The sequence below is a fragment of the Pan paniscus genome, chromosome 11, assembly GCF_029289425.2.
Source record: "Pan paniscus chromosome 11, NHGRI_mPanPan1-v2.0_pri, whole genome shotgun sequence".
Classification (NCBI taxonomy): domain Eukaryota; kingdom Metazoa; phylum Chordata; class Mammalia; order Primates; family Hominidae; genus Pan; species Pan paniscus.
The window spans coordinates 68,220,996-68,231,261 of NC_073260.2; the positions used below are offsets into that span (position 1 = coordinate 68,220,996).

The window sequence follows — 10,266 nt, forward strand, 5'->3', positions numbered from 1 at the left end:
CATCGATTCCAGTGATTTATGGTCTTTACATTTCTTTTATTAAAAATAACCCAAATACTCCTCATTTGAGATATTCAGAAATCCTAAATAAACTGAATTTCATGATGGATAAAAATGGGAAAAACTTCAATAGCAGCTTCTGCTGAACTCATCCAAAGACTTTCCCAAATGTCCTGGTATATTAGTCAGCTTTCACTATGTTATGCTATGGTAACAAACAATCCCAACATCATAGGAGCTTTCACCAACATAGTTTTACGTCTCCCTCACATGTGGGGACCAGCTGCAGCTCTGCTCCAAGAGTCTTCTTCATTCTGGGGTCCAGAGCAGCCCCTATGTGGGACAGGCAACTTTCATGGCAGTAGAAAAAGAGCAATGGTGGAACCAATGAGAGCTCACAAAGCTTCTGTCTCAGTGCAGCTGACAGCATTTCTACTTGCATTCCATCCACCAACGTGAGTGACATTGACAGGTCTGGAGTCAAAGGTGTGGGATGTACACTTCTCACATGGGAATGGACTCAGCAATGAATATTTTAATTAATTAATACAGTTTACACCACCTGGTAAGTGTCCCTAGCAACAGAGACATAAGAGGTTAAGAGAAAAATCATTAGAAAGCAAAATGATCAAGGCTGCAGAAAGATATTCCTGATGAGTAAGATGCTCAGTGTTAAATACTTCGAGTTAAAACAAGCTGATTCTTGTAAGCAAGCATGCTGTAAACTTTTGTAAATGTAGCCCAGAGCCATAGTTACTCAGCATAAGTAGCAGTTTCACCTGCAGAGTCAGTGCTGGAAAGCTAGGATGTCTTACATCCTAGGTTAGGATGTCAACAGGGAATTCTGCAGAAGTGGATGATTGAGGATCCTCTGCCTCTCTCTAGTATTCATATGTGCTACCACTCTCCCTTACTACATGGGTTTTCATAGGTGAACCCCACTCTTCCCCCCTCCCATTTGTAAATCTACCCATTTAAGCAGGGTGCTTAGCCTAGGACCCACTGATTTCTAGAAGAGTCATAGATAAATGTTAATAGGGCCATGAAATCATATACGCAAGTTGGGTATGCTTTTGTGTATATGGGGTGTTTTTTTTTCATGAAGAGAAAGACTATACTTTTTATCAAATTCACAGTGACCTGGACCCAAGAAATGTTAAGAACCTTTATTTTAAGACCTAACTCAAAAGCCATTTCAATACCATGAGGCTGTGATCCTCAAAACTCTATCCCCACTTGAATCACCCGTGGCCTGCCTGTGTTGTCTCACCTGTCTCAAAAAATCTCAACATTTTCAACCATTTTTTAATGACTGAGGTATAACTTACATATGCTAGAGTGCACAGCTATGAACTGTATAGTCCAGTGAATTTTTACATATGTGTAGACCCATGTGCCCAGCACCTAAAGCGCATAGAAAACATTTGCAGCTAACCTACTGGCTTTTTTTTTTTTTTTTTTTGAGACAGAGTCTCGCTCTGTCGCCCAGGCTGGAGTGCAGTGGTGCAGTCTCAGCTCACTGCAACCTCTGCATCCTGGGTTTAAGCAATTCCCCTGCCTCAGCCTCCCGAGTAGCTGGGATTACAGGCACCTGCCACCATGCCTGGCTAATTTTTTGTGTTTTTAATAGAGACAGGGTTTCACCATGTTGGCCAGGCTGGTCTTGAACTCCTGACCTCGTAATCCGCCCGCCTTGGCCTCCCAAAGTGCTGGGATTACAGGCGTGAGCCACCGTGCCCAGCCACCTGCTGGCTCTTTCATGTCCCCTCTCCACCAATGCCATCCTCAAAGGTCACTATTATGACTTCCAGCATCATAGATTAGTTTTGCCAGTTCTTTTTAAACAAAACTTTATTGGTAATAGTTGGTTTTTTGTTTTGTTGTATTGAGACAGAGTCTCACTCTGTCACCCAGGCTGGAGTGCAGTGATGCGATCTCGGCTCACTGCAACCTCTGCCTCCCAGGTTCAAGCGATTCTCCTGCCTCAGTCTCCCAAGTACATGTGCATGCCACTACGCCCAGCTATTTTTGTATTTTTTAGTAGAGACGAGGTTTTGCAATGTTAGCCAGGCTGCTCTCAAACTCCTGACATCAAGTGATCCACTTGCCTTGGCCTCCCAAAGTGCTGGGATTACAGCACCCGGCCTTATTGGTAATAGTTTTGACATACGTTTACAACAGCACACTGTTCAAGAGGAAATCTCATCTTTTCACAGCAAGCAGGTCGAATCACCCTGAGCCCACCTGGGGCCCCACCCCAGGCCTGAGAGCTCCTCCTGGGATGGGGAGAAGTGATGAGAGGGGGAAATATGAAGATGAATGAGGTGGCTCGCCAGCAGCTCCTCACTTTTCTATTAAGAAAGAAAACAGGCCAGGGGCGGTGGCTCACACCTGTAATCCCAGCACTTTGGGAGGCCAAGGCAGGTGGATCACCTGAGGTCAGGAGTTCAAGGCCAGCCTGGCCAACGTGGCAAAACCTCGTCTCTACTAAAAATACAATAATTAGCCGGGGATGGTAGTGGGCCCCTGTAATCCCAGCTACTCGGGAGGCTGAGGCAGGAGAATCGCTTGAACCCGGGAGGCGGAGGTTGCAGTGAGCTGAGATTGTACCACTGCACTCCAGCCTGGGTGACAGAGTGAGACTTCATGTCAAAAAAAAAAAAAAAATTGAAAACAGCACGGGGTGGCAGGGGAGAAGAGGTGAAGGATGGCTGACAGCTAAGCTGGAGAGGGGCACCCAGGATGGGAGAAGGCAGAAGCTGCTGGGTGAATAAAACAGGCAGCCCCTCCCCAGCAGCCCTAGCCTTGAACCCTGGGCGATGAGGTGCGGGTGGAGGGGCTGGGCCTCTTCCATGTCCTTTTGCAGGACTGCCTTCCCATAAGGAGAGGCTGGGCATTACAATCTGGCTGAGAATAAAATTAAGGAGTTTCGGGGAAATGCTGCTGTGAAGAAAGACTTGGGCTTGGAACTCCCACTCTGTCTTTTTGGGGGACAACTCCTCTTTGGCAGGGAGTGGGGCAGCTGCTTTTCTGGCTCCCAAAGCCCAAGGGTGAAGAAGAGTCTGCTGGGGAAGAAGAGAGTGGAGCTTCCTAAAAGAACTGAGACCTTTGCAAGAGTGATAGAGGATGCCCCTGGGGAGGGGGGAGGGGGAAATCAGCAGTTCATGGGGGAAGTTCAAACCCCAGAGCCTCCTTCCAAAGTCAGTCGGCTTCCTGGATTTGTTAAAATGGGGAGACACGGGAAGGTGGGAAGGGTGGGAGGGGTGAAAGTAGAGGATGGAGGAAAGGGGACACTGGTGGAACTTAAATAAGATTTTAATTGTTTTTTGTTTTAATTTTTTATTCTAGAAAACAGCCCACTGAACATGGCACTAAACCTCTCTCCTTCCCAGGCAGGATTACTCCAAAGGGCAGGTGTGCTTTTCATTCATCCTGTCTTAGTAAGTGGTGCCTGTTCAGGGCTGGAGTTAAGTTTGAGCCCCTCTTTCCACACCGTGTCCCTTGATACAACAGCAAGACCTGGCCTGAATAGAGCTGAGAAACTCGTTTAAAACAGGCAGAAGGGGGCTGGGGCAAGGGGGACCCTGTGGGAGGAGAAAGAGAGCACAGAGGGACCAGGAAGGCATGGGGGTGGTGAGGGAGCAGCTGGTGTTTCTGTTCCTCCAAGTATCTGGGCTTCCTGCTCCCCCAACCCTGGAGGGTGGGGTGAGGATGAAATTAGATACAAGGAACTCTGGGGCCCTCTGGCTGTTCAATCCAACCCTCCCATCCCCCAAACCACCAAAAACAAAAAGGAAAGAAAACCCACAGGGGCACAAGCACACCCCTAAAACTCAGAAAACTCCTTGGCACACTTCTCATTGATGGAGATCCGGAGCTCCTCCTCCTCGTAGTCGTCAAAGTTACTGGCATCCCCAGGGCCTGTGTACTTCGGGATGAAGGGAGCTTCCACCTTCTTCTCATAGATGGCGATCCAGCTGGTTGTGGCGAACCACTTGTGGTTCTTGATGTCGCCAACCCCGTTCCTGAGGTTTCCGAAGCGCTTGGTGAGGTCCACCTGCAGCAGGCTCCGCAGCAGATCCTTGAGGTCAGAGCTGAGTTTGGAGGGAAACCGCACCCTCCCAGAGACGATCTTCTCGTAGATCTGGATGGGCTGGTCGGCGTAGAAGGGTGAGAAGCCCACGGCCATCTCATAGATGAGCACCCCTAGGGCCCACCAGTCCACGGCCTTGTTGTAGCCTTTGCTCAGGATGATCTCGGGGGCCAGGTACTCTGGGGTCCCGCACAAGGTCCAAGTGCGGCCCTTCACGCGCTTGGCGAAACCGAAGTCCGTCACCTGCAGGTAGCCCTGCTGGTCGATGAGGAGATTCTCTGGCTTCAGGTCGCGGTGGATGAGGTCGAGCGAGTGTAGGTACTGGAAGGCCAGGACGACCTGGGCGGCATAGAAACAGGCATGGGGCTCGCTAAACCTTCCGACGCGCTGTAGGCGGGAGAACATCTCCCCACCCGGCACGTACTCCATCACCAGGTACAGGTAGGAGTTGTCCTTAAAGGAGAACTGGAGTTTGACGAGGAACGGAAAGTCGATCGCCTGCAGGATGCGCTTCTCGTTCAGTATATGCTCGACCTGCTTCATCTTCACCACCTTCTGCTTGTTGAGGATCTTCATGGCGTAGTGGCCGCCGGTCTCCCGGTGCCTCACCAGCATCACCCGCCCGAAGGAGCCCATGCCCAGCGTCCTGAGCCGTTCGAACTGATCCGAGCTGGCGGTGTTTTGAGCGGGGTTTCCCCATCTGTAGAGGAAATCTCCTCTGGCTTTGGCTAGGAACTCGTTCACGCTCTCCTCCTGCTCGGTGTCCTTCTTGGCGGGGGCGTTGCCCATGGCGGTGGTGGCGGCAGGGGCGGGGGTCTCGCGGCGGCGGCGGCGGCGGCGGCAGCGGCGGCAGCGGCGGAGATGGCGCCCCCTGGGGCTGGCTGCGCTGGCTGCGGCGCTGCGACCCCCGCCCGGCCTCCGCTTATATTCCCAGCTACATGGGAGGCTGAGATGGGAGGATTTCTTGAGCCTGGGAGGTCAAGGCTTCAGTGAGCCAAGATCACGCCGCTGCACTCAACAATATGGATAAATCCAAAAGGCATTATGCAAGTGAGAGAAGCCAACTCTAAAGGGGACTTACTGTATGAATCCATTTCTATGACATTCCAGAAAAGGCAAAACTATAGTGTGAGAGAACAGATCAGTGATTGCCAGGGCTTGGGGTTAGGGGACGGTTGGACTATGAAGGGACAGCCTGAGGGAATGTGGGAAGTGATGGGACATGTTTGTATCCTGATTGTGCTGGTGGTTACAGTGTATTGGGTGGTGGTCTACATTTGTTTTAAAACTCATAGAACTGGCCGGGCGCAGTGGCTAAAGCCTGTAATCCCAACACTTTGGGAGGCCGAGGCGGGCGGATCACAAGGTCAGGAGTTCGAAACCAGCCTGACCACCATAGTGAAACCCCGTCTCTACTAAAAATACAAAAAAATTAGCCAGGCGTGGTGGCGCATGCCTGTAATCCCAGCTACTCGGGAGGCTGAGGCAGGAGAATTGCTTGAACCTGGGAGGCAGAGGTTGCAGTGAGCAGAGATCGTGCCACTGCACTCCAGCCTGGGCAATAAGAGTGAAACTCCATCTGAAAAACAAACAAACAAACAAACACCTCAAAGAACTGTATACTTCCCCCCAAAATTCAGTTTTACTGCATGTAATGTTTTATTTTAACACATACATACGATTTCCTTTCTTCTGTTTGCTTTGGGTTTAATTGCTCTTATTTCCTAAGGTGGGAACTAAGGTCACTGATTTGAAATCTTTCTTCTATTACAATCACTTAGTGCTATAAATTTCCTCCTAAGTATTATTTTTTGCAGCATCCCACAAATTTTGGTATGTTGTATTTTCCTTTTCATCCAGCTCAAAATATTTTCTAAGCTCCCTTTTCATCTTCTTTGACAGATAAGCTATTTAAAATTATATTATTTCATTTCCAAATACTTGGGGATTTTTCAAGAATTTTCCTATTGATTTCTGATTTAATTCCATTGTTAGAAAACATACTCTGTGTGACCTAAAATGTTTTACACTTCTTGGGGCTCATTTTATGGCCCAGAATATGATCTATCTTGGTAGATGGCCCATATGCACTTGAGAAGAATGTATATTCTGGTGTATTCTGCTGTTTGAGGATACAGTGTTCTACAAATGTCACTTAGGTCAAGTTGGCTAGTAGTAGTGTTCAGGTCTTCTATATTCTTATTGACTTTCTGTTTACTTATTCTATCAATTATTAAAAACATGCCATAGGAGTTTATGAGAAGTCAAAGTACATAGATGGTGGGCCTTCCATCACTCCCCCAGGCCACCATGTCAGCCCCACACACCCTCCAGAAGACCGCCAGCACTCAGCCATCACAGGGTGGGTTCTGAGCTGCTCTCCCCAGTCAATTCTGTACAAAGATTCTGTCCTACATCATAAACACCGAGCTACAGGAATATCCATTTATCCTCCTATTTTCTCTCCATCTTGCCCTTTAAGTTTGACAGCTAATTCTGCCTACCCACCCTGGCTACATCGCCTGTAGCTAGTGCAAGTAAACAACACCCTTTCACCTAGCCCTGCAGGCTGAAACCAAGCAAATTGGAGAGGAATCCCTGATTACTTGACTCCAAGTAGAAGGTTTCTATTGTGACTGTGAATTCTTGCCGCTCAGTTCAGCAGATGTTGGTCAAGCAGGTGTCTATTGTGTGCAAGGCCTGGTTCCGAGTTTACGGTTTAATCTGGGGCCAGTACTTGTGTACTGACTGTATATTCAGAGACGGTCAGGTTAGAGAGGAAGAGGAGGAAAGGAGAAAAATCTACTGTTGATCATCTGAACTTCCACAAAAGGGAAACCCACATTCCCTCAAGAACATAGCAGGGGGGTCAATTGCCCCTTGTGCTTTGGGTCAAGGCAAATCCCTGGCAGATGGAAATTCCACGTTTCCCCCATAATCTCAGTGATTTCCTCTTCATTTTCATCACAGTAGATCTGCTAAAATTCTGCCCATTTCTGACTTACCTCCAGATTATTCAGTAGAAATTTATACACAAAGAGCAATTAGTGTGAAGCCATTCTCTTGGACCCATGCCTTGGAAGTGGGACAGTTTGTTTAGAAGCAGGCTGTGCCATTCCATGACAAATTCTTGTGGCATTAATCTCTGAAGTTCAATTAGGAAGACACAGGGGTCTAGAGGGAACATATGCTGCACACTAGAAATGTCCCCATGCTTCGTTTACAGGTCAGAACATCAAGTATTTATCCCAGAACAAGCTGCAGAATAATTACATTTGTTATTTCTCTCCACTTTCCATTCTGCTTTTCTCCATGGCCTTGGGGAGCAAGGGAGTCGTTAGCATGCCAAGGAAACAGGAATCCTTTTGCATTCAGATAAACCCTTTCAGAAGGAAAAGATTTGTGTAGCAAGATACAATACCTTTGCATGATCTGCTTGGAGCTTGCCTAGGGGGCCAAATGAAGAGGTGAAAGCCAACTCTGCTTTCCTGTATGCCCAATGAAAGGCAATCAAGACCATTCTTCTCCCAAAAAACTGCTCACTGGCAGTCATGCCAGCTGATTCTCCTCTTTACTGTTTATATAGCAGTTTCCAAATGGCTAATTGCATAAGGCTTGGATCATTCAATTCTAACTTCCTCTCTATCTCCAAAATATTGATGGAAGCAAAGAAAAGAACAAACTCCACCAGGATTCAAACAAGAAATAAACTACAAATCTCTATCACTCAGGGAATTATTTACATAACACTGCATGTTCTGGTCCAGAAATACTTATCATACCTGGATTTTGACAAGCCAGCTTCTATTAATAGTTTGTTTTCTCCTTATTAGCAGAATATTGTAAAAGAACATTTTTGAACACAAAGTTTCTATGTCAGATTTATGATCTATAAAATGTTGATTTAAAAATTGGCGTGGCCTTTGTTATATGAAAGATGAAAAATTATGGGAGTCAGGAAGTTCAGAAATAACTTAATGACAATAATTTATAAAGTACTACATTTATTTAAAGTTTGGGCAATCATTCATCCCTTGGTACCACTAATTTTGCCACAATTTTTTTTTTCTTTTTTTTTGAGACCGAGTTTTGCTCTTGTTGCCCGGGCTAGAATGCAATGGCACGATCTCGGCTCACCGCAACCTCCACCTCCCGGGTTCAAGCAATTCTCCTGCCTCAGCCTCCTGAGTAGCTGGGATTACAGGCATGTGCCACCATGCCCAGCTAATTTTGTATTTTTAGTAGAGACGGGGTTTCTCCATGTTGGCCAGGCTGGTCTTGAACTCGCGACCTCAGGTGATCCGCCTGCCTCGGCCTCCCAAAGTGCTGGGATTACAGGCGTGAGCCACCGTGCCCGGCCACCATAATATTTATAGAAGTGGCTTGACACACATGATAATGAGCATTGTAATGTTTTTGGGACCTGAAAAGAAAGTAGTCCTAGAAATAGGCCCAACTTGCTTACCTAAAAATATATCTTCTGACATATAAGAACTGCCAAAAGTGATTACCCCTAGGGAATAGCACTAGGAACTTAGAGAAGCATAAATTAAAGGAAGGAAAATTTTTACTTCTCACTTTATAAGCTTCTGAATTGCTAAAATTAATTTTGAGCATGAATTACTTTACTTATTAAAATAAAAATGAGGTAAAACATTGGTTTCTCACAAATGCATTTACTTATATTTTATATGTCACTTTTATATACTGTTTAAATCCACAAAAGGGAGACCATTTTTATAAAATTATTTTCCCCATATTTTGTAGTTCTCCTTCATTTCCTGGCAATAGCACTCTGTTTTATCTTTGAGGGATTACTTCTACCTCATTTCATCTGATTCTGTTGGGTTCCCAATCTAACCCACTCACCTGAGTCAAAGTCAGGGATGGCCACAGGACCCAAGATAGATCAATCAGTTTATGTCTCTCAGGAATTCAATCTTGAGCAGAGACACAGGGGGATTTGAGGCATTTGTAAAGGAGCCATCCAAATACAGCATCTTAGAAGGCTGTCCATGTTTCTACAGCTGTTGGCCAATAAGTTCCTTGCCTTCTGTCCTGAGCCCTGGTTTTTCAGTTCTTCCTTTATGTGTCTTTCCACATAAAGGAAGCAAGGCTTTTTTTTTTTAAGCAAAGCAAATGGGACAAGGCGGGGGTGGGGAAGAGAAAGAAAGAAACAAATTTATTGAAGACAATAATGAATTCAGGATTGAACACATTGAGTTCATAGGTCCTTAAGACATTCAGGTAGAGATGTCTAATTAGCCAATGGAAATCTGGGATTGAACTTAGTAGACAGATAAGCACTGGCAGCACAGATTTAAGTGGTATGAGAGTGTTAGCCAAGGAACGTGAGCCGAGAGAGAACAGAGTCAAGGAGGGGGATTGTGGGAAACTCCACTATCTGAGGATGGGGGTAGGAATGTCAGGCACTGCTATTTGCCCACCATGGCTGTGTCTTGTGAGGCCTGCCATACTCAGTCCTTCTGAGACCTTGAAGAGAATTTCTTGTGCACACCTACACAAGAAGTGGGCATTGTCACATGGTTGCAATGTGACTGCACATGTATAATGCCTAGTAATTATCATGCAACATACAGACAGTACAGCCAAGTGGCTGAATGGGAAACTGTACCCAGGACAAGATGTTAGATACAGATAATATGGACTGCGACAGGAGCTTCGGCACTCATGTAAAGTATAATGGCATATGAGTTTCTTGGTGACCTCTTCTGCTATCACTGTAACAGCCCACATTTCATGATGAAGAGTTGAGGCCCTCAAGAGAAACAGAACAGGAGAGCGCTTGATGATTTCCTCTGAAATCTCATCTGCAGCACTTAACATGTGTGATACAGCACACCTGCCAATTAACAGAAGGCCCTAGGTGGAACAGAACATTCACAACATCCTTCTGCCAAAATATGCCCTATAATCAGAGCTCACAAACAGATGCACATCAAAAGCAGTGGTTCTTAATTTTAACTGCACATTGAAATCACCTGAGACATTAAAAAAAATAATAATACTGGGTTGGGCATGGTGGCTCACGCCTGTATTCCCAACACTTTGGGAGGCCGAGGCAGGGAGCTCACTTGAGGTCAGGAGTTCGAGACCAGCCTGGCCAAAATGGTGAAACCCCGTCTCTACTAAAAATACAAAAGTTAGCCAGG

The 10,266-nt window shown here is 46.3% G+C and overlaps 1 protein-coding gene across 1 annotated transcript; it reads right to left on the bottom strand.

Moving 5' to 3' along the window:
* Positions 1–2,030: 2,030 nt before the first annotated feature.
* Positions 2,031–5,090, bottom strand: PRKACG (protein kinase cAMP-activated catalytic subunit gamma). The gene has a single exon (XM_003824755.4). It carries the CDS (start codon positions 4,880–4,882, stop codon positions 3,827–3,829), a length of 1,056 nt encoding a protein of 351 aa, XP_003824803.2. The 5' UTR covers positions 4,883–5,090; the 3' UTR covers positions 2,031–3,826.
* Between the last annotated feature and the right edge of the window lie 5,176 nt (positions 5,091–10,266).

What these genes read in the sequence shown, in the direction of transcription:
- PRKACG (XM_003824755.4), bottom strand. Translation starts at nt 4,882, where the DNA reads ATGGGCAACGCCCCCGCCAAGAAGGACACCGAGCAGGAGGAGAGCGTG.